Raw genomic sequence first — 24,038 nt, forward strand, 5'->3', positions numbered from 1 at the left:
GGTGGCCCGATCTGCGACCAAGGAGGCGTTCAATCTCGGCGCTAACCTCGCGATATCCGGCAGACAGACTTTGCGAAGCGCTGAACTGATGCATAATGTGGCAAACAAACGGGGTGATGATGAGGAGAAACACGACGTTGACTAGAGTAGGAGGGAGCGCTGATGTGGAGCCGTGGTTATGCACTCCCAACCCCAACCCCAGTAGGTACCCCAGTAGGTCTCGCATCTGGTGTGTGTAGGCCAGCAAGGCAGACTACCTGACCTGTGCCTGCCTGTTTTGCGCTAATTACAGATCGCTCGCGTTGGTGGCTATCAGTTGCCGTTACCCGCCAAACCATTCGGGCGTCCCAACAGCATGCAGTCACAACACGACAGCGACGGACCGATCCAATTGGCCTCTTGGGGCGGCTTGCGCGCATGCTGTTGTCTGTTGGCATAGCCCCCTGAAGCGGCCGGATCAATGTTTAGACGCCTCTCCGGAAGCAACCCACTGCCTAGCATGACAGCGCATAATTAGCTGTTTCAACCGAAGCCACCTCCATCTCCATCACCTCCCTTCAGTTCCCCTCGCTTCATTTCCTGACGCTGTTTACTTCTGTATCGCTCGCAGCATCCATTTGCCGCTATCTCCGATATGTCGCCCACTGGCAATCACACCAAGCAACAGATTCAAGACGCCATCGGTCGTCGCATGTATCAAATCTTTACCACTGCTGCCACAAGTCAGGAGCTGATCCACTATGGGGAGGAGGTCCTCGAATGGTACAAGAACCCACAAGTGACCGACGACTCCGACGCGACATATCAACTGGACACTGTACACGCCATGTGGCAGGCAGAACTACCCACAGTGGGAGACGAGGAAGCATTGCGAAAGATTAGCTCCCTTCGTATTCGAATCTCTGCGGCAGCCGCTGCCCTTCAACATAAAATTTGAGCGAGCTACGACATGGAACTGTCTGCGCACGGCGGTCAGCCAGCTACGAGCACCTTGTGCACTACACACTGAGCTCCATTCTGGAAAGCGACGAAGGGTCTTTAGTCCGCTAGACTGGCTGTATAAGTTCTTCGAAACAACATAATAATCCTGCACTTGGCGACGTCGGTAAGTGTATATGCCCGGGCAAAATCAGGAAGCTATTCACGGAGACGAGGCACGGGCAGATAGGGCATAAGCCGCTACTTTACAAATGATAAGGGCTATCTCGCCGGAAGCCGGCCATGCGCTCGAGGAGCACACGGTTGCACGACTTCATACGGCAACATCCAGTTTCTGGCATCCAGCTACGACACTGCAAGACACTCAGGATGTCATGGTGAATTGAACTCGCCGCTGGCCTTCACGGCCGAGAGTTCCTAGTCTACCCTTGGTTCGTCCGTCATAGTTGAGCAAATGATACAAGTTCCGTCTCCTCCATCACGCCGCGCATTGTACCGGCGAGATGCTCCGGAAATGGCCTCCATATTCTTTACAGCGTGGCGCGCCGCGCCCTTGACAAAGTCGTCCGGCTGGTCTCTCACAATTTCACTAAGTCGTCTCGTCCAAAATGACCAACGCTCCCTTGGGTGGTCAAAGTGCCGAGCCTCCACTGGGACATCTTTCTCCTCCCAAAGCTTGAGCTCGTCTTTGACAATATTGTCGTACAGCTTGTGTCCGTTGTGCTTAATCCAGCAGGCAACAGCTGGGATATGAAAGTCCGCTTGGAGCAGCACCGCTGCTGTGTTATCCCCGGATGCTACAGTATTGTCCTTGTGGTTTGCCACCCTTTCTAGTGTCTTGATGACGTACCAGAACGCGCGCCTCCACTCGAACAGCCCCGCTGCGACCAGCTGTGCCTCAGCATCTTGCTGCTTAATGTATGCGTCCCTTGCACGATGCCTGGATTCCACGCTATTGCACCGTATGACAATTTGTCCCGGTTCCATCCAGCAGGCTTCGGACCAAATCATGGTCAGGTATGGAAGACCAGTCCATGTCAGCGGCTGTTCGTCGTCATCGAGAGCCTCGCCTCGGTGGATTCGGCCACGTCTCGTCGCAATGGCAGCGAGGAGAAGAACGAGGTCTGGCGTGCGACCCGATGGCCATTCGACAAGTGCGTCTTTAATTAGCCTCCATAGCTGCGTGAGCGGGACAATGTCGTCTGAAGAGGTTTCCCCTAAAGGAATGGACGTGCTTGTAATAGGGCGGGTGATAGCACGAGCGGCGTCTTGTGCGCGAACTTGGCGGCCGTAATACGCCTTAAGTACCTCGACTTCCTTGGAGATAAAGCCTTGGAGGATGTCATTGCTGCTGCGATAACGTTTGAGCTGCTCATCGAACCACGCTTCCGGAACGTCTTGAGTTCCGCTGAGATTCAGCGAGCATTGATTTATGCCGCTCATTCTGAGCTGGGGTCAGCAGAGAAAGGAGTGGTCGCGGCGGTCATGACCAATGTCCGGGCCACGTTTTGAGGGGCATTGCTTCCAATTACCAGGGTTAGGCAAAGGGCACTGAAGTAGCGGTGTCGGACTCACATCTTGTACTTATCGCGGCTATTCAGCTGATGCCAGTATATGGGAAGAGGGTGGCAGGGAATGAGGACAGCACTCAGTTGAGTTGGAGCGGAAGCGGACGAGGCGGTCATCCGGGACGAAAATGGCGACGAAGAGGGGCAGTGCGTCATTTTTGGAAGGCCCCGGTTGGCATGCGCTAAACGGTGCCTCTCTTGGAAACTCCAATGCACGGATCCACATCAAATTCACAGGTAGAAGGTTGCATCGCTTTCTCCGGGCTCTGTGGGTATCCTCACAGTGGCTTAAGAGAAGTGATACATTAAATTTTACAAGAATATGAGGTTCTACAGGAAGCTCGCCGACTATGCTTGCATACGTATGGCAATGCTAGTCTGAGTCCATCTTCGTTTGTCTAGCTTTCATTGCCTCTTTCGCGGTAGCAGCCGGTGTTCTTGCATGTTGTCATTACTGTGAGTGTAGGTAATCCGTCGCACCACATGCGTTGGCCACTGAGGATGCTCACCTGCGCTGCATTTGAGTCCAGCGCCTTTGGTGCCTTGGTATCAGGGGAGCAGGCATGAGGCGATACTGTCCAGGCAGTAGCTGGAGACAACCCAACTCTGACCACCACCTCCTCTCGCAAATAGGTTTCTTCCATCTCCGTACCCCCTAGCTGTGGGATGCTACAGCAGGGAGCACCAAAGATTGATTGGAAGACATATAAGAAGATCTGTAGGCGCCATGGGCCACAGGTGCTGGCTTCGCAAGGCAACCGGAACGGTCGCTCGACTCGCTCTAACATGAGATGAAATGACCATGAGGACAAAGGGAGGTACAGCACACCATATTGCAGACAATCTAGCTCGTTCTTGAGCGCGATAGATACTACGTTGCGTTCCCGTTCTTCTTCATTGCCGCTTTACTTGGAATCCTGACGTCTGTTTGGGAGAGGCTGAGACAAGTCAGACGTTGAATCTGCTAGAGGGATTGAGTGTGCATGCCAGAAGTTTTATTTACGGCCGTCATAATAAGTAGTTCGGATCGCATATAGAATTGCCTTAGGTATTGGGAATCGGGGCATGGCAACGGGTTGGAGGTGGTCAAAGTTTCTTCACGCCGTTCATCCTCCACCATCTCCTTGCGCTGGCGAATCGTGCCACTGTCTCTTAGCGCCCTTCCTTTCCGGTATATCTTTCTCTCATATCTCCCAATTCATTTAATCTCCTCCGCAGCGTGTGCCTTAATCTTTGCTTCCAGGCCGGCCTTGTCGGCGCCCGTCAGTTCGCCGACCAGCTCTCCGCTGTTGAACAACTTGAATGTGGGCATGGCGTGAATATCATGCTTCCGGGCCAAGCCTGCGAGACTGTCTACGTCGACAGACACGAACACGACGCTTTTGTAATTTTCCGAGAGTGATTTGAATACGGGACGGATATACCGGCATGGCCCATACCAGGAAGCTGTGAAGTCGACGGCGACCTTCGTGTTTTTGCGGAGGACTTCGTTAAACTCTTCAGGGAAGGTGATATCAATAACGACCATTTTGTTCCGAGGTAGTTGCGATATGCGACCACAAACGGTCGAATAACAGATGCTGAAGGATGCGTTAGATGAATGAGACAGTCGAAATGACGGAGGCGCAAGTCGTCACTACTATCGTTCTGGCTGGACTGTATTGGACACTATAATGAAGGGTCAATACAAATATAGTATCTAAGTACACACCCTGAGTACTGTAGCCGGTGGTAAAGTTCGGAGGGGAACTTGCAGGACGACAGGGAAAGAACGCAGAGGAATTGGGGACACCAAGACTACCCAAGATTTGGCGGGGTATGCGACTGACGCGCGACAGGCTCGTTGGAGCTAGCGGGCAATTGATGCTTGCGGTCTAGCGGTCCTACGTCCTCATGGTCTCATATGCGCCACCAAGCAGAGGAACGATACTGTTGGCCAGTGGCGCTCTCGTTCGACTTCAGCTCGAAAAGATCACCCCTCTCTCTGTCAGGCCCTGGAGGAATCATGGCAAAACCCCTCTCGGGGAAACGACATAACCACTGGGTCGAGCGCTGCTCACGCTTGTTCTGTTCTCTGGCCGGAGAGGTCTCACAAGTGGCTTCGCCACCGACACCAGCCACCGACCCGTCGCTTTCCAGCCGGCAATTGATAGGCGCGCTGTCGCACAGAGAACCAGACTTATGTCGCATACCAGCAGCGGAAGCCGGTGCTCTGATCCGCGTTCGAGGTCGAGCACCTGCATGCCCTTGTGCTTTGAGCGCCGACATCAAGCAATCGTTCAAGTCAGTGTTCCGTTGGCGTACTAGGCTTCCACCGTCCCCGTTTAACCAGTCTCTTCCGCAGGTTTTTCTTGCTTGGATCATTGCTCCAGTCTTATCTAGTGCTTTCGCGGCCATCATCTTTCTCCTCACCAAATATGGCGTTCTGCTACGGTCCAACCCTACTAATAAGGGTCTCATGCTGATCCCGATATACTTCTGGTCACTGCCTCGTTTATTGTCATGCTTCTTACTTGGAAAGGTGGTGACTATGATGTCAAGTTAACGGATGCGCAAATTCCCTGCGTTATCGTCGCCACCGGTGCCGCCTGGGGACGGGTCATGGCCATCTTTCTAGTGCCGTGGGTGTACCGCGTCGTCATCAAGAGGACCGAGTCGTCTACATCGGTAGATAGATTCCCTAGCCATGGTTTGGCCCGTCTTGGCTTTGGTGAAATCTATCATCGCGAAAGGAGGCGACTCACTAAGGTCGACCGCCGTTCCGACCTCAATAATCTCCCGAACTGACGTAGTGCCCAGTCAGCGCTGAATGCCGGCCCAAGAAGTTACTTTGTCGAAACTGCTGTGTAGCATGAGAACAACCCCACGTTTCAGGTAGTTGTGTAGACGTCGCAAGACAAAAATTCAGTCAATCCCCGGGGACTACGCAATTTGTCTCCCCCCCTTTGCCTGGGGCGTACTGTACAACGACTTCAACTCAGTATAGCACCATTCGCTGCCGTCACTGCAAAGGCGGCAGGTCAATGGCATTGTCACCCACCATAACCCTGACCTCATCTGACAGAGGCACTCACCAAACATTAGCGCGCTTCCCGGCGCAAACACCACCCCACCCTGCACCTCGCTGCATTCTATGGCGGCGAGATGCCAAATCGCAATTGCAAGCGTAAACTCGTTACTCACGGACCCTTTACTATCCGCGCTGACACTATAAAAGTCTGCAGTCAATTGGCATGAGTCGTGCTGTGTTTACATCTCTGTGAATCGTGCTGTTGTTAAACGGACCATCTGCTCCGTTCTCTCCCACATCGGATCCACATGGTCGTCAATCCTCATGGCAAGGGTTTGTTATTTATGGAGAAATACGGTGAAAATCTCTCCAAGACTCTTTCCCCGGCTGCTTGGATTTGCGCATAATGGGGTTTGGCGGTTATTTGACGTCATGAATGAACACGCTCCGTCTCACTTACTATATCTGCTTTAATCGCCTTGTCAGTACTACAAAGTCATGGCGAGGGCTGTTGTCTGAAGCTTGCAATTGACTGACGCCAAGGCTATTGACGGCGACGCTCCTCTGTGGTCGACATGTCTACTCTCGATGGTACGCGACAATATATCCGACGAAACGTCTTCAAGAAAGCAAGGTCGCAGGACAGCATCCCTGCGCCATTCCTCAACGGTGATGGATTTGTCGACTTTGGCCCATACGACCCCAGCAACCCCAGGAACTGGTCAACAGCACGGAAGTGGTACATCACGCTGTGTACTTCTTCCCTCGCCATGGTCGGCAACATCGCCTCGTCTATCCCCTCAGGCTGCTTAACGTCAATATCCAAAGAGCTACACGTCTCCGAGGAAGCGGCAGGGCTCAGCCTTACCCTGTACCTGCTGGGATATTGCGCGGGCCCGTTTTTATTCGCGCCCATCTCCGAGTTCTACGGCCGCCGCATCATCTTTCGTACGACATTTCCTGTGTACCTCGCCTTTAGCGTATTGTGCGCATTCGCTCCCAACTTTGGCACCCTCCTCTTAGGACGCTTCCTGGCGGGCACCTTTGTCTCTGCGGTGCTCTCTAATACCCCCGGTGTGCTGGCAGACGTGTGGGATCACATGGAGAGAGGCAATGCCATGGCTATCTTTTCCACATCAGTATGGGCCGGGCCGTCGCTTGGCCCAATCATCTCTGGCATCTTGGTGCTGCACAAGGATTGGAGATGGGGATTCTACGTCGTCGCGTGCGTCTCGGGTCTGGCAGCGCTTTTCATGCTCACGATCCCTGAGACAAATGGTTCGATCATCCTCATCGAACGAGCGAGACGCGTCAGGAAGGCACGCGTGTCTGGTTATGAAGGGGTCCAGACGGAATATGAGGCGGCAGGCTTCACATTACTGGATATCTACAGGACTGCTCTGACTCGGCCGTGGGCGCTTATGCTCGACACAATTTCCCTTCTATGTTCAATTTACATGGCCGTTATTTTCACCCTACAGTATATGCTATTTACTATCTACCCCATTGTTTTCCAGGATATGAGAGGATGGAATGAAGGCGTCGGACAATTGCCCCTACTGGGAACGGTGGTCGGGGCTGTCCCCGGCGCGCTCGTCATCTTCTACGACACCAAGAGACGGCGCGACAAACTCAAGGCTGGATTCGATCTGGAACCTGAAGACCGCCTTACGATGGGTATGGTCGGCGGCGCGGGATTCGCTGCCGCCATGTTTTGGTTTGCATGGACGGCGCAATACAAGTAAGTGCTCCTCCTAACGGGACATCTTTTGGGACTGACTATTGACCATCTGTTTGAAGTGAGATACACTGGCTCGTCCCAACAATTGCGGGAGGGCTCCTTTCGGTTTCGCTCATTCTTACATTCGTTTCGTACCTCAACTACCTCGTCGATTCGTACGTCCACTACGCTGCCTCGGCAATCGCCGTTAATACCTTTGCTCGCTCAATCGGCTCCGCGTCTGCCCCGCTCTTCACAACATACATGTTTAAGGCCATGGGCGTCGGCGGCGGAGGGTCGCTTATCGGAGGCGTTGCGGCGGCCCTGGCCATCGTGCCGTTCGTCTTCTGGCGCTACGGAAAGAAGATCAGAGGCCGAAGCAGGTATACGCCATCCGACGCCGCGGTCAAGGCGGACCCGGAAGTGGGAACGCCGCAACCTGCAAATCTCTCTCTGCGAGAATTCGAGGAAGGCACAGAAATGTCGAGATCTGAATCGAATCCCGCGGAAGCTCATCCCGTGAATCATTCGCTACGGGAAAAAGAAGATGGAAGACAGTTGTCGAGAACACTGTCAAGCCACGAAGAGGCCCGTTGAGCCATATTTTGCAGACATTGCGATCGTCAATCTGAGCCAATACACAGTAGCCAGCTAGCAGCGGTGTTTCGCTGTGTTTCCATAGGACCGACTCCGCCGTTGTCTCGCCGCATTATGACGTGGACGTCAATGTCAATCACGTTATTGTTCTGGGTTGCATGATACATGGTAAAGTGTTGCGTATTGCTACACACCCGCGTCTACCGATTCAGACGACGTATGTTCGCTATTTGGGTGGCTTGGGTCCGCTAGCGTTATCCAACGTCTCGGAAGCTCCCTTTGCCGCCTTCTGTGTGCGCCCAGGAGGAAGAAGCATGTCCCTATGGCGACTCCCAATGCCGCCACAACAGCAACGTTGATTCTAGCAAGACGTGTCAGCAAGATCTTCATCTCGCTGGGAGACGTTGGTGGCGCCCGAGATCGAGGTGGCTGGCTGCTGTACGACCTGGCCGTCACCAGCTTTCTCGCCATAGCTACCCGCCGGCAAGGGGGAAGGGCTCGGGCGGCGGTGCAGTGGAACGGATGAAGCCACCAGCGCTTAACTATGTGCACCAGAATTCGTTTCGTATATTGCCTTGCTGCAACGACCTCGCGCAAATCGTCAGCGGAGAAACTCGTCATTTCTCCTCAGCCATCACATCCGTGTCCGCATCTGCACTCGCGCGGCGCCGAAGGCTGTTCTCCATCCCAGCTAACTCTGTCCCTGCAGATTGTATGCCGCTTTGGCTCATGTTCCTTTTTCTGACGAGAATTGCGCTCCTGTCGGGTGTACAGTGCAAGCAATGCTCACGGCTTCTTTGGCTGCATCATTGGGCCAGCCTGTGTCTTCCATCTCTTGAAAATTATGTACACTCCCTACTGACAGTCCACGTAGGCACTGTCTGGCAGGGTCAACATAAGTGGACATACACGTGTAACAGCTCCCAGAAGATGCAACGTCCACGGAGCTGTTCCCGGGCCTGCACCTTGGTTAACTCAGGAACGTTTCAAACTACTCTCGACCAAGACCTCCTGATACGTTGCTGTACCTGGATTCTGACCCATACCTCGAAAAGTCAGTATGGCACAGGCGGGGGCACGTCGATTGCCCGTGTCCTATCGACGGGACTGACTGTACCCCGGCCATCGTGATGCTAACGGGAGGTAGCAGGGCCGGAGATACTGCGGTATACGCCGTCTGCATTGATTCTGGATCAACGAAAAATGGAAAGGAGTTGGCGTTAACAAAGAAGGAGAAATATTGATGGTTCGTTTTAGACTGTATATTGTTTTGTGAAACTGTTTGGCCACTATAAATCCGTGCTGTCTCGTCCGGGGAAGTTGGGAGGAGCGCTCGCGAAATCATGACTGGGCCTTGGTGGGTCTCAACTTCGACGAATTCGTATTCCATAGCGGCTTTTCGAAGGCGACAGATTAGCGAGGTGCTTTCAAGTCGCATAGTCGCATAGGACGAGATGTGGAATACTTGTCCTAACAAACGTCCTGGCAAATGGAAGTTTCTGGAGCAGTGGCAATCATCGACTGAAACCCTGCTTTGGTGTTCTTTCCCACCCTGTTCAGGATAGTCGCGATTACTGACGTCATACCCTCAGCAAGTGTCACTCCAAAACAAGTCCTCTCGGGACACGTGTTTTAAGGAACGGCAAACACTTAAGAACTGCCTCGACAATCTCTCCACTTTCTCCCGCTGCTAACGCGTTCTCTGGCCGACAAGTCGAGCGCAAGAAGGATTACCCTAGTGCTGTGCTCAACGGTCAAGGTACAGCCGACTGCGGCAGGTGTGCACAGAGGAGTGGCGCCAGAGTACCGGCCAGCGGTTCTTGATACAGACGACAGTCAGAGCCGGCATATTACACAGACGCGATGGCAGCTGAAGCATACCGTTGCAACGAAGTCGCTGCCCCCAGCGAGCAAGCCCCCGTCAGAAGCTTAACAGAATACTCGCGAGCCCTGTTCCTACACACCAAGGGGCAGATGCGGATTGCCCGAGTCACATCCCGGGGAAGACCTGCGCAACTTGCAGTCATGACCTCATTGCCAAACGTTGCCAACCCAACGCAGGACAAATCTCTGTGCACAGAAGGCCCTCACGCACTTGGCTTTGGTAGCTAACCTATCCGCAGCACCGCTGAGCAATCTCGTGAGCATTTCAACACCGTAGAAACCCCCCCCACCAACGGAAAAAAAAAATCCTGACATATCCAGGAGGGCTCGCGCGGGAAGGTAGGCTGACGCCTTCAGCTTTTCGGCCACCCTGCCACCCAGTCCAAGGCCGACTCATCCTGGATCAGCTGGCAGTCACAACTGCCATGCGCCATGAACATGTTCTTCAGAAAACACGCCTCCGCTATCAGCTCTGATAGCGCCTCTGATATTCCGCGATGCTCTTGCTCGAGACTTTCGTGCTTGGAGCTGAGCTTGTCCTCCAGCACTTGTCGGCGGCGATGCGGGTTTTCCAGGGCCATGCGTCGTCAATCCTTGCCACCACCGCCGGACATACATCGTCCATGTTTCGACATGCATATTGCTATTTCAAGAGCGTGTGGTTGCTCTGTTCTTTCGTGGCATTGAGTCACTGCTGTTGAAGGCTTCTTGGCGCCGTTTACCTGCATCTCGTGTCGTCCGCTCCCTGATGCGCCGCGGGGGGAGGCGTGGGGGCGCCGGGGTTGGCCCCGCTGCGTCCGATGCCTGACTAGCAGACCACCGTTGAAGGGATTACATACAAGGGAAGGGGACGTGCTCCAACCGATTCTTCTGCGTCGCATTGGCAGCTACAGTACATGTCGGTTTGTCGATGTTGTTCAGTGTCAGGGGCTCGTGACGTCTAATTGTCGACAATGACAGTGACGTACATTGTCCAAGCCTGGCATGGAGATCACTGTAGCAGAGGCTGCCTTGGCACATTCTTAGGCCCATGTCGCGCCGCAACTTCCTGACGTCACACACGTCATCTTTGGCTCCCGTGTCCATCGCATCCTGCCGGCTGATCAGTAGCTCCGGAATTCAAGAGCAAGCACTCTTGTTGCTGGAACACTCAAATTTGCTTGTCTGCTACTACCTCTGGCTGCCCAAACAGTGTGCAAACTCCGAATGAGAATGTAACCACCAAAGCTGCCGCGTTGCGCATCTAGAAGCCATCAGGCGTGACCAGCACACTTCAAGCCCGACGCGTTTGGCACTAGATGCTGCTCCAGCACCAAGATTACGTGTAGCGGCCGTGACCGGCAATATGAAACATGCGAACTGGGCGGCAATCAGATACACTAGCAAACCATTCATCCGTGAAACTATCCATACGTCCACACTCTGCGTCCATTAAACGTGGACGATGGTGGAGGTGGTCCCCCTCTCGCTGCAGATTAGATGGAGGCATACGGACCTGTGTCCGGGAAAAGCGGAGACCAGTGGCACTGGGTCTCGCTGTGAGCATTTTCAGGAGCCGCCTCCGTGATGTTCTGCGGCCATCGGAGCTACTGCTCCAGCCCAGGTTTCATGCAAGATGATTCGTGGATGCCCGGAGTATTGGCCAATTTTCAGATACTTCGTGCACCTGGACTAATGACGTACAAATTAAAGGTCCATGAGAGCCCCCTGGCCATTATACTTTATGAAGCCAAAGCACTTGGCGTGTGCTGTTCCAACTTCTCCCTAAGGGCTGCGCCTGCAAAACACTGTTTAAATCGCCATGGCTGGACTTCGACCGCTCGCTATTATGACCCGCAGGCCGAGGGGCGGCGCTCCCCATTGTACAACCATTGCGGCCGCGATGAGATTGAGCTCAACACATAGTGCGACGGCGGATGCCGGGCCACAGCGCCATGCGGGCTCTACCGGCGCTGGCCCTGTTACTCCCGGCCTGGAAAAGGGCGCTGAGGTCGGGAACAAGAGGTTCGCCGACTTCGATCTGGCCGGAAAGACCTTCGTCGTGACGGGAGGCGCCCGGGGCTTAGGGCTTTCGCTCGCCGAGGCGCTTGTAGAGGTTGGTGGTAAGGGTAGGGCTTCATCGAATTCTCTAGACACTAGAAGCGCCTTGGGTGGACTAACACTTCACAGTCTACTGCCTTGATCGCGCAGAGAAGCCTGATGAGCAATGGCACGAAGCGCAAAGCCGAGTAGTCCCTGAATGGGGCGGGTCACTCATATACCGCCAGCAGGACGTCCAGGACACAAGTCATCTAGGCGAACTGATCACCGACATCGCGGATGAAAACAAGGGCATTCATGGCCTGATCGCGGCCGCTGGGATCCAGCAAATCAAGCCAGCGGCAGAGTATACGGCAGAAGAAGCAAACGAGATGCTCGCGACGAATTACACTGCCGTTCTAATGTCGGCATCTGCCACGGCGCGGATGATGTTCAAATACAAGTGTCGTGGGAGTATTTGCCTGATTGCCAGCATGTCGGGCACCATAGCCAACAAAGGCCTGCTTTCTCCCGTATACAATTCCTCAAAGGCTGCCGTCATCCAGCTAGCTCGAAATCTCTCGATGGAATGGAGCCCCATCAAGGAGGACGGCACGGGAGGCATTCGAGTCAATTCACTCAGCCCGGGCCACATCATGACCCCGATGGTCCTGAAGAACTTTGAAGAGGTGCCCGGACTCAAGGAGAAGTGGTGCAGGGAAAATATGATGGGTCGGCTCGCGGAGCCCAGCGAGTTCAAAGGCGCGGCGCTGTTCATGCTCAGCAAAGCGAGCAGCTTTATGACAGGGAGCAACATAGTGGTCGATGGGGGCCATACGGCGTGGTAGATGTAAGTGTTATACGCATATCGTTTCGCGGCTGCTCTTCCTGGAATAGGAGGCGCCGTAAGTTGAGTAGACCTTCATCATAGACCCCAACAACGTTACTATGCCGAGTTTGATGCCCGCATTCTAACACAACAGTGGCCTTCAGTCAGCCAAAACAGTGGTAAGCATTTTTGTGACCCCCAGGGCGTGTTACCTGAATCGCTTGGCAGTGATCGCAGCCGGCTACGTCTCTAATAGATGATTATGACCCTCGGCCACAAAACAACAGTCCTGCAAAAAGGTGACGGAGCTTTGTCCCTTAGCATCGGGGTCATCTGCTAGTGAACCCGACAGAAAAACGCAAGAATTTGAGAGGCACCAACCGCTGGCACGCTCAGTTTAACAAACGACAGCATCGGGAAGCCTCCGTCCACAACAAGACTGTGCTCGCATCGGTCTCGTCAGGAAGACAGGTAATGAAACTTTCGTGCCAAGAGTGACGGCTTGCCGCTCAGCATTCTGGGAGACTTTTAAATACGTCAGAAATATTTGCGCGCATCTTAAGGCAATTCACGATTATGCAAATAATCCAACGGGTGGCTGTAGTTGCAACCCACCACGACGCTCACGTCTACACGGTGTCGCTACCTCCACGGCCCACCGGCCGCGACACAGCGGACGAACGGCCAAAGACGAGGAAGTGCGCCAATGCCTGCTTTACGACTCGGCCGAGAACAACGAACGCTTGATCGGCATCGACTACACGGTATCGCCCACACATATACGCGTCGCCTCCCCAGGAAGAACGTCGGCTATAGCATGGCTGTGGACGGATCTAGACGCCGGAATGACCAGTTTCCTTTTCGTGCTTCGACCAGTTCTTACCGGTAAGTAGTCTCCACGGCAATGGACATGCTTGATTTGCTGATGATGCCAGTAGCTGCGTGCCGGAAACGACGGACCGCGGATGCATTGGAGCGTAGTCCGGTCCTTGAGACTATGGGACCGAAAGGACCTTGGCACAAGCTGATTGTATTGGAAATGTATCGCTGGAGGGAACGCGTCGCTGGAGGGAACGCGTCGCTGGAGGAAAAAAGTATCGCTGGAGGAAATGTGTCGCTGGAGGGAAAAGGTGTCGCTGAAGGAAAATTGTGTCGCTGGAGGAAAATTGTGTCGCTGGAGGAAATGTGTCGCTGGAGGAAAGGTGTCGCTGGAGGAAAGGTGTCGCTGGAGGCCATATGTCATACAGTGGGGCGGAAGGTCAGAGCGTCATGGCCCGCTTTAGCATGATGCCACGCATGTATAATTGCTCCTTCGTCGCGCCAATATGCAGCGTGACGAGTAGCGGCTACCAAATCTCTAGAGGTGCCGACGGGTGATCGATCGTAGGACGAGGAGCCAGTGACACCAAGTAATGCCGCCAGTTTTAGGTCGAAGAGTACGCTGGGACAGGAGCTTTGGGGGTGGGATTTTCGCTTTTACAGCATTCCGCTGCCTGGGAGTGGATGGCAGGCCTGGTTGTCATCTTCCCTTGCTGCAGCACCGCCTCCCGACGCAGCTCAAACAGCTGCAGCGCGTCGACAAAGTAGTTGCACTGGTCCTCGCGCACGAAGTTGGCGCCCTCGCGCGCGGCTCCACTACCAGCTGCGTCTGCCAGTTCTGCCACGCAGATCATTGCGGAATGGCGGTGGCCACGTCGTCCGCCTGGGCCATCAACACTCAGAGCCGGACGAAAGCCGTCATGCAGGCCGCGAAGACGGACAAGATGCCATTAATTCGTCCAACTTCTTCATGTGGAGGGCGTCGTCCTGTTCTAGACATGCCGCTCGCTGATGTGGAGCCTGTGCCGAAACGCAGTCGCATGGGTTTGTGCCGTCTACGTGTCGACAATGGCAATAGCGGACATTGTCCAAAGCTTGACAAGCAGTTCTCTGCAGCACACGCGGCCGTGGCACGTTCTTCAGATGCACGCTACGCCGCAGCTGAAAGTCGGGTTCTTGACGTCGTCAGGTCACATCTCGTGCTGCAGCGTCCATCTCTTCCTGCCGTCCAGTCTGTGCGTGGTTATTGGCTGCCACAGGTCTTGTCACCTTCTCGACATCCCTACGTGGAGGTGTGTCCATTTCTATGCAGGACTTTGTGGAGTCACAGGACCTGATTCTTGATGTGCAGATCTAGTGCGGTAAACTGCTGCCGCGTCCGAAGGCGGCCAGCTGTCCAGTTGGAGAGACTTGAAACGCCATTGACATCGAAAGACACAAACCAGCCTCCTGTCCTGATGCAGGCAGGGGGCGTCAGCTCGCAAGCGGCCATATTGTAGACTACAGTACTGTACCTGCAGCCCGGTCGAGGGTGGAAATAGCACCATACGGCGGCAATAAGAGAACTTTCCTGACCTCAGCAACACAACCACGGGAAACTACAATAACCCCCACTGCTAAAGCTTGCCGTGGTACTCGCATTTCTAGAAGCCATGGTTGAAGGCCACAAGCTCCCTACTTAACTGCATCGTCCGGTTCCAGATGAGTTCCGATGGCTTTGCAGGAGGTCAAGCAAGGCCAAAGATGACCAGCCAAGCGGTGGGGGAGGGGTGGTAGTAGCGGCCCATTGGCTTGAAGTGGACAACCGCCGCCATTCCCCCAACTACCCTCACACCACAGAGAAAACGTCATGGAAGTCCCACAGCTGCGTCTGCCGGTTCCTGGCGGCCCTCGCCTTCTGCAGAAAGCCCATGCAAGGCCACTTATGGCCATGTCCAGCTGTGGAGGGGGCAATCGCTACTGACACCCACAGCCAACCCCAACCCCAGCCCCTTGGACTTATTTGTGGAAGCCATGCTTGATGACCGTAAAGCCACTTGGGATGCTGCATCACCAGTTCATGACGAAACAGACAGTCTCCGCAGCGTTGGAGTGCGGCAAGAAGTGGACAATCGTCACTGACTTTTGCCCGCCTCACAACCCTCTATGTTGGCCAATCCCCGGAAAAGGTGGGCAGTCGGTGTTTGAGGATAGTGGGGATACTTGTGGGCTTGCCATCACAGAACTTCCGCTCGCGTTGAAGTGGTTGTCGTCCAATCCTAAGTAGGTGCAAGTTAGCTGGCAAGTTTGAGAAAGCACACCGCCATTGACCTTGATGCCGCCGGAAACTGGGATCCAGCTGTAACGGCTACCTTACCAGTGGGTGTTGAGAATGGCGAGGAAATTGTAGAAACAGCGCCAAGCTGCGTCTTCCTTCAACCTCTAGGACCTTGTTCTGGCGCCAGCTCTTGGAGCGTGCAGGACCACCGATACCAGCATAAACGAAGCCAGCTGCTTCACGGTGTATTTATTGGCAGCGAGACTCACGAACCGCCCCTGAAGAGATAATGAGAGTCAAAAACAGGCTTGATCAACACGCGGTACTCAACATATTCCTCTCCGTCAATGGTGATGATCGTGCCCTGCGATACCAGCCGACCGGCAAATGGCCCTTGCGTCTTTCGTTCATACTTCATGCCTCGCCATACTTTAGCATCTTGGAGTACACCCGACCTGTGCAGAGGCCCCTGGCTGGCCCGCCCCTCATCCATTAAATGTAAGGGCACCCGACCTGCGCTCCACTCCGTCTGTTCATCAGTGGCAACGCTTGGCCTGCTATGCTGATCTTCGACGCATTGCTCGGTGGGTCCTCGGATAAGCCGCGTGTCGCCCAGGGCAGAGTCGCGTGCGGGAACTCCCACGAACCGGACCCTTTTTGGAACTTGCTGGCCTGGGGAAGGCGAATGCTTGCTGCGTACATGCTGCGCGTTCGGACAGGTTTGAAGCAGCCTGCCTCGGTAAGACGGGCGCAACTCATGTTGCCCAGGATCGGATGGAGGTGTCCCGCGCTCCGATTCCATGTTCGAGGAAGCAGTCATGATGGTCGATAGGTGTGCCTCACTCACTTCGCGGGCATGGTTCGTATGGTTCAGGTTCAGCGAAGCTTGCTGGCGTGCAGCTGCACGTACGTCCATGATGTGCCCTGTGTGATGACGACTTGTGCGGGGGCGCTCAAGAAGAGGCCTGAAGATTTGGATTAACTTCCCAGGGTTGCAGCAGTTTAAGAGAAGCCAGATCCACGATGCCCCACATGCGAGAACAGTGCCGGGTTCAGGATTGGATGAGCCCTGAGTCATGTTCTAGTGGTCTTATTAGCGTCTCTCGCTTGTTTTTCTACCTCCCGTTCCCCGTAGTCTTCTGCAAGGGATTCGCCTCACATTTTGGTCATCTGGCCAGGCAGCAGTGCTCGAGTCCCGTGGCTCATCCGTCGCTTGGCCTTTAAATTCTTCTTAGTTCGGCGAATCGTCCTGAGCGATCAGCTGTCTGAAGCGATCAATCTATAGTTCGGCTCTCCATACATGCTATCGGGCGTACGTTCCTTATCCTCGCCAGCACTTGTAGAAACCACCGGCAGTTTTCGCGTGATCCTTGATCTTCCCGCCTTGAGAGGCCTGGCACAGGTAAACTCGGTTCTGATTCTCGTCATTGGCATTGAAACAGATCCATGTCGCTGTCTGGACACAAGTCGCCACAGTCACCAAGCTCCAAGCGGTTTATCGGGGCTCGCATGGCACGGCAATGCAGTAGTTTCTGTTCGTGCTCCCATACTGATGTCCCGGCCTCGCGGACGGAATGTATTCTTCACATGCGGCTGAGGGCCCGGAGTCGTCTCTGCAGCCCTGCCACAATGCAGAGAATATGCTGCATTAACGTGGAAGGAGATCGATAAAAAATGGCACTTGTCGACGACTAATTGGAGATGTTCGATTTGTGTTCTCCATTCCGTAACTGATCTAGACAGAAACGCTCGCAACACTCGCAACATGCTCCGCCACGCTTGTCAGCTCTGGCCGTGACATATATCCAACACACACTCCGAGACACGCCGTTATCTCGGGTTAACATGATATCGGTGAATCGCCTCTTAGCGCTTTCCACCTCTTCGTCGTCGCCAGCCACGGCATCAAAACTCTCATTTTCCATCCGTAACCTGAATTGCAGAGCCGAACACTCCCAGCCAAGCCTTAGCATGCGGGTTACTAGTGTCTGAAAAGTCTCGTCTTGCAGCCTCCCGCTCAGCATGGGTTTCTTATCCAGCCCAGGCAATAGTCCTGTCAGAAATATAATATGCGAATATGGTTGCTCCGTCGTCATAGTTGATTCAGGCTACGCAGCCTTCAGCTTCTGGTGCTATTTCAGTCGCGCTCTGGCGTGCCGAACGGTCTCAGCTTACCGTGCTGGTATCCTTCGTAGTTAGTGCCTCACGTCAACGGCGTCAATTAGTATTCGATGAGACGAATGGCGAGTGGGCGTGCACCAGCCGTGGACTGATTCGTAGAGAAGGAGGGGCTCGGGGGCTCTCATGGGTATGGCACTAGTTATATCACGCCCAAGCGGCCAGATGTGGAAGATGGCAGGGGAGGGATTATTTTCGACACTAACGAGCAGACCCGCAATGAACTGTGTCAATGCACATTGAGAAGTCCCACGACCAGCGGACCGCTGTACAACCTCAAGGGCAGGGCTTGTAGCGTGGTTTGCTTCACGCATTCAATGTAGACACACCAACGCCACGGTGAAGCTGAAACTAAAGGTCAGTCCAAAACCGGGCATGCCGGAGGCACCTGAGAGTTGGCCCGATCCATCGCTGGACGGCTGGTCCCCAAGATCGCCATTTCAGTGACTGGACAAGCCATACTCTTCGAGCAGGCAGGCTTGTAAAGAAAGCCACCTGACTAGGCGCAGATCATTTTAGTGGCATGTCACTTCTGAAACATGACTGGTTCTGCACTCTGCTTGGGGCTCGCCTCTACCTGGGCCTTAAAGCGGGGCGCCCGGGAGACCCTCGCACGGCCTGGGCGTCCATCGCGACATAGGCAAAAGTAAGTCTTGTCACAGTGTCTTGTCGCCCCGGAGTTTGGCTCCTGCCAATCTTTGTTGTAGCGGACGAGGCAATACAGACTCATGTAGGCACCAAGAAATGGTATGACAAGACAATCGGCTCCCTTCTTGACTCCGGACGGATGACGAAACGCGCATGCAAGGTCCACCACAAACGCATTCCACTTCTGGCTGTTGTGTACCTAGGACGCCGCCAAGCGTGGCACATCGTGGCTTTCTGGAAGTAAGTGGATGTCGCGATCAGAAGAAAGATGCGGTTTAGGAATACCAGGCTGCCATCCCACCTTCTATGGCTGGGCTGGCACCTTTGGTAATCAGCGCTGCCGTCAGATCAATCAAATCAGATTTGCGTCTAAATCTGATCTGATCTGTTAGTCCTCAGCACATATCTGATCTGATTGATTGATTGGTTGATATCTGATGTCCGGGTGCGACTCAACCTAGTATAACGTTCTCCCCAGCTTTGCTGTTCCAGCAGAGGCCGCCTAACGTCACACAGCCTCCTCTAACCCAGTTCTTCAAGAGCTGCAGTTCCTCGACAGTCGACCCAAGCAAAGAATGCCTTTGTGATGTGACAGTAAGCTTCGCCAGGCTGAAAGCTCTCTCGCAGTCGGTCGCCATGGCCGGAATGGCAAGCACATCCAGTGCAAACCTGCTGAGCTGCGGGAACGCACTTCGATGATCTACCCACCACTGAATCGGATCTGTCACTTCTTCCGGTTCGAGCCGGTAATATCTCTCAAGCTCACAACCTGATGCGGAGAGCTTCGGCTGTCGGCTATGCACCCACTGCTCAAACTTGCTTGGTTCCGGTCGACGCGCTATGGGTGGCTTTCGGGAGACGGGCTCCCCGGATGCCGTGTCGTCGCTCGAGTACCAGCGCTCAAAGTATCGCTTGACCCCATCCTTGGCGTCCCGAAGCCAGCGCAGCTGCTCTGGAGAATTCCAGTTAGCCTCCAGCCATCGAAGGCCAAGATCCGGGTTCAAGATGACGGCGGCCGCGAAGAGTGGCGATTGGCCGAGGGCCGTGTAGTACTCGTTAAGCTTCACCCAAGCATTGTTGATACTTGCCCTAATGCTCGCCCGCTCTCGCTCTTCCATGCTCGCAATACTGGTTATGGACTGAGCGTCATTCTGCACGTACTCCTTTCGAGAGTGCTCAGGCAAAGCGGCTTCACTAAATCGTGTGACAGTTGGTGAGTACGGCCAAGCGTCTAGCTGGCCATGACGACGCGAAGGCGTGAGCACCTCGCATCCTTGCAGTCTCGATGGCAATCGTGTTTGGCGTGATGGTCGCTCCCGGTTCCGACTCGGTGTTGCGGGCTGTGGATTCTGGCTGTGATTGACGGAATCGAGAAGCCTATCTTCATAGAGCGCCTTCCAGTCTTCCAGGTGGTCTAGGATGAACTCCATCCCTGCCATGACCTCCCACAGTCGGCCGTGACCACTGCCAGTACCCCATCCCTGTGTCCTCATTGTCATATGGTAGATAGGCTCCAAGATGTGGCGAACTTCTCGCAGCACTTTCCAGTCGTCAGAGGTCAGAACATCTGCTGACGGCACCCGCTTCGATGCATCCGCTTCGAGACCCAGGTCTTGAACAAAGCTATTGAGTTCAGACTGCTTCAGTAAGGCTCGTTCGATCATCATATACGTCGAATTCCACCTAGTACTGTTGTTCTGGAGGACTTCAAGCTCCGCGGTCGACTCCTCCGCAAGCTTGTATTCTTGAGACTCCTCTTGCTCCCTAGCGTGCGCTTTGAAGGCCTCGGTACGCTGTGGCGAGGCCCGTATAAATTTGACGATGTTATGCAGCTTGCCGACTGGACCCTTCGTTCGCCAGTGTTCGAGGTCTTCTTCTACCTGTTCTAGCATGCCGTAGGCTTCGGAGCGGAGTTCAAAGGAAGCAGCATCTTCGCCGTAGAGGAAGGACTGCGCCACCAAGTTCAGAATATGTCCGAAGCATCGCATTCTTCGCGCCTCAGTGTCGGCACGGGTCATCGAAGCATCGAGAGTCGCGTAGAGGCTCCGCAAACACGTGTCGTTACTGCTTGCATTGTCGCAAATCGCCACCCCAAGCCTGGACTCAATCCCCCAATCGCGGATGACACTCTTCATTGTGCATGCAATGTTCTCACCCGCGTGCGGCCCAACCTGCCGCCGGAAAGCTAGTAGCCGATTGCGATAATGGTGCTTCTCGTCAAGGAAGTGGCCGAAAATTGAAATAAAGGAGAGCCTGTTGGGAGAGGTCCATAGATCAAAACTGATATGCACTTGCGTGATGGCGTGGTCCAGCTCCTCCTTCACGGACGCTTTCTTCTGGGTGAATATGTCTCCGACATCCTTTCTTACTGTTGTCCTGCCCCACGATATTTGCCGACCAAAGTCAGGATCAAATTGTCGAAATAGCTCCTGCAGGTAGGCGCTTTCAAAAATAGCAAAGGGCAAATTTGAATCGACGATGTAACCAACCGACAACTCTCGTATTCGCGTAATCTTCGCTCGGGGAACAATAGCACCGTTCGGACTCGGTGGTTTCAGCGAAGCCCTCTGCTGGAGATCAACCACGGAGCAGTCGTCGGACGAAGCCAGCTGGGGGTTCTCGGTGACCCTGTGAGCCCTGAAAGCGTCAGCAGAGCCCTGTAGTTATGTGATGGGATGCCAACTTGCGGAGATGCGCCTGTGCTGAGGAGGTGGATTGCGCATTGAAGAATTGCGGTGTACCCTTATCATCACAGAGCCTGCAGCACCAAATATCGCCGCCCGGTGTGCTGTCTGCATTTAACTCCGCCAGGAACCATCCGTAGTTGCCAATCCAACTGCGCCTACCCCTGCTCTTTCGCCTGTCTAACAAAGTTCCAATCACAAAACGTCGCTGGCCCCAAGTGATCTTGTATAGGTCCTCGACCGACGAATCGTTTGTTGAGGCTCGTGCAGAAGCTGCTTCGTACTGTTTGGCAATGTTCTTTGATCGGGAGCCCAGCGATGAAAATGGTGAGAGCAACGGCTTCGACGGTGGGCTGCTGGCCCAGCTGGCCGCTGGAGGACTATTCGACATGACCAATTCAGGGTTGGTCGCCGAAGGGGATTCAGGAGCTGACAGTGCTGCAAGACAGTGGAGTGTTGGGTGTTCAGCCTTTGTAAACAAGTCCGCGTCGCGCTAGACGCGTACCCTGGTCGGGGCTTTGCAGACGTGTTAACTGTACTTCTAAATTTAGATCCATCGAGTGGCTTAGGGTAAGTGGCCGGCCAAAATCGTAAGGGATATCAGATATATCAGATCGTAGGCCCTCTGAATCTGATCTGATTGATCTGATAAAAATCCGTATCTGAATTGAATTGATTGATCTGACTGATATATCTGATTGTTAATCTGATCTGATGGCAGCGCTGCTACAATGAGTCATGGCCATGGCCTCAATGGCACAGGTATAAGAGCAACAGATTCGTGCCAGTATCAGATAGAGAATCAAGCATTCCTTTGCCCACGGTTTTCCTACCTAAGTGTGTGACACCCTGGAGTGGCAATTGACTCCATTAGGCTTCAAGTTTGCTTGCTGACAATACAATTCCACGAGACCCCGTAGTGCGACGGAAATGCAGCAAACAGGGGACAGGAGCAAAGGCGAAATTGCACGTGACAGGGATGCTCCGGCAGCCACGCAAAGACCGGACAACAAGAATGTCAAATAAGCAGATAGTAGCCCTATTGGCCAAGTTGCCACTGGGCGTAATCAACCAGTAGTAGTGCAACAGCTCTTGTCTGCCCGTGTGGGGGTGGCCTTAAATGGCTTGGCGTTTAATCCGCTGGGATCGAAATTCGACACGCAGCATCGAGAATTCGCAGTCAGGGGCATGAGTTTCCCATCATGATACATGTCGCGAACACGCGTATTCTCCGCTCTACCGTTGAAATCACTTTCCTCACTCCACTTTGCGGCAGAGCATCAGCCTATCATCGACAAGAACAGAGGTCGAGTGCCGATCCTGTCCGGGTTCCGTTTAGTCGCCCTTCCGTCATGTCGCCCCATTCTTCCTGTCTTTGGTCTATCACCACGCAGATCCGCTGCGCAGTGCGTGCAAATGGCAACCCCGCGTCGCATGGTCGGAGAGGGACCGCCGAAACGCCGCCTCCATTGGAGCCGTAGCCTTTACTCCGAAACAATCCCACATCGGGCATCCTTCCGTTCCGCTTGCACGTTTCTGCAAGGAGTATAAGATACCGCTGTAACCCGAAGCACGAAGAACAACACAGTGAGCCAGCGAACACTTACAAGATAACCGCCGGCTGCTAGCATGTATTCCAATCCAGGCACTGTGGATGGCTTCATTGATCCGCTGCTTCTTAACAAGCAAGGGTCGTTGGGCCCAAGTCTACAACATACAAACATCAACAGTGATTGCCTTTCGGCACGTTCGGTCGCCAACGAATCGATACCGGGACAAGTATTAGGGAATCTTGCTGCATGGCCCGCGCCGCACCACCGAGATCCGAGCACATTAACGAAGTTGACGGCGGGCAATGCCCGAGCACCCGACAGTGTAGTTTACGGCGACCCTGTTACGCAAAAGACCGAACCTATCCACGCTGCTGTGGAACTACACCCTGTTAGTGGCAAACCTTTTCACAGCCGCTCCAGCAAGCACTCCAAAGAGACAGCCGCACAATCAACTTCGTCCTCCCAGGGCATGGGCTTGAAGGCCGCTGAATCACACACCGCCATTCGAAAAATGACCGTCAAGAAGCGCGGCCGCCCACGCAAAACTCCTACCAATGCCGCATCAAATAGAGGAATGCCAGCGGTCGCAGCCGACGTCAGAGCGCAACGCATCCGCGATAAGAATCGCGCCGCCGCGGACAAGTGCCGCTCGCGAAGGCGGTTGCAGGAGGACGGGCTCAGGGCAAAGCACGAATGTATTCAGAAGCAGCACCGCAGCCTCACGGCCAGCCTTTCTGACCTATCGGAGGAAGTGTATGTTCTGAGGAACATGTTGCTGGCGCACGGCACCTGTGATTGCTCGCTGATCCAGGACTACCTTAAGCGAACCGCATTAGAATGGGTACAACTCAAAAGATCAACACCCCTGGGCGTGGCGGCATAATATCTGTTGTCTGCATCCTCCTGTCTGCAACAGGTCGTCTGCATCGGCACAACTGCTGAATGCTGTCGCAAGGCTACGACGATTAAGACGCAAGTGCATCTTCAAACAAGCCAAGTAAGATAGAGCCACATGACAGTATCATTTCTTATATGCCAGCCTGATTCTTTGACTGGCTTATCAACAATGGGTATCTGTGCCGCGTCGTGGCCCGGTGACCTGCAAGGCTGTCTAGGCCGCCCATGCCAAGTCCGCTCCACGGGCGCAGAGGAAGGAAACAATCTCCATATTATTGTTGTCGGCAGCCACAGACAGTAAGGATGAATTTGAAACCATGCTTCGAAGGCTTGCTCCTCGTTCGATAAGCCTCCTCACAGACTCACAATGTGAATGCTTGACAGCAACAGCCAAAGATGACCACCCGGCCCCGTCCGCAGTATCTATGCCGGCACC

At 54.1% G+C, this 24,038-nt stretch overlaps 3 protein-coding genes across 3 annotated transcripts; 2 read left to right on the forward strand and 1 right to left on the reverse strand.

Annotated features, from left to right (window-relative positions):
- Positions 1–3,705: 3,705 nt before the first annotated feature.
- PLICBS_010142 (uncharacterized protein) lies at positions 3,706–4,035 on the reverse strand (the record flags this gene model as incomplete). The annotated part of the gene is made up of 1 exon (XM_065601838.1): positions 3,706–4,035. One exon carries the CDS (start codon positions 4,033–4,035, stop codon positions 3,706–3,708), a length of 330 nt encoding a protein of 109 aa, XP_065457910.1.
- Positions 4,036–6,092: 2,057 nt separating this feature from the next.
- PLICBS_010143 (uncharacterized protein) lies at positions 6,093–7,834 on the forward strand (the record flags this gene model as incomplete). The annotated part of the gene is made up of 2 exons (XM_065601839.1): positions 6,093–7,258; positions 7,318–7,834. 2 exons carry the CDS (start codon positions 6,093–6,095, stop codon positions 7,832–7,834), a joined length of 1,683 nt encoding a protein of 560 aa, XP_065457911.1.
- A 3,766-nt stretch (positions 7,835–11,600) lies between these two features.
- Positions 11,601–12,585, forward strand: PLICBS_010144 (uncharacterized protein; the record flags this gene model as incomplete). Its single annotated transcript, XM_065601840.1, has 2 exons — positions 11,601–11,820; positions 11,888–12,585. 2 exons carry the CDS (start codon positions 11,601–11,603, stop codon positions 12,583–12,585), a joined length of 918 nt encoding a protein of 305 aa, XP_065457912.1.
- Between the last annotated feature and the right edge of the window lie 11,453 nt (positions 12,586–24,038).

The sequence above is a fragment of the Purpureocillium lilacinum genome, assembly GCF_023168085.1.
Source record: "Purpureocillium lilacinum CBS 284.36 DNA, scaffold_8, whole genome shotgun sequence".
Lineage (NCBI taxonomy): Eukaryota > Fungi > Ascomycota > Sordariomycetes > Hypocreales > Ophiocordycipitaceae > Purpureocillium > Purpureocillium lilacinum.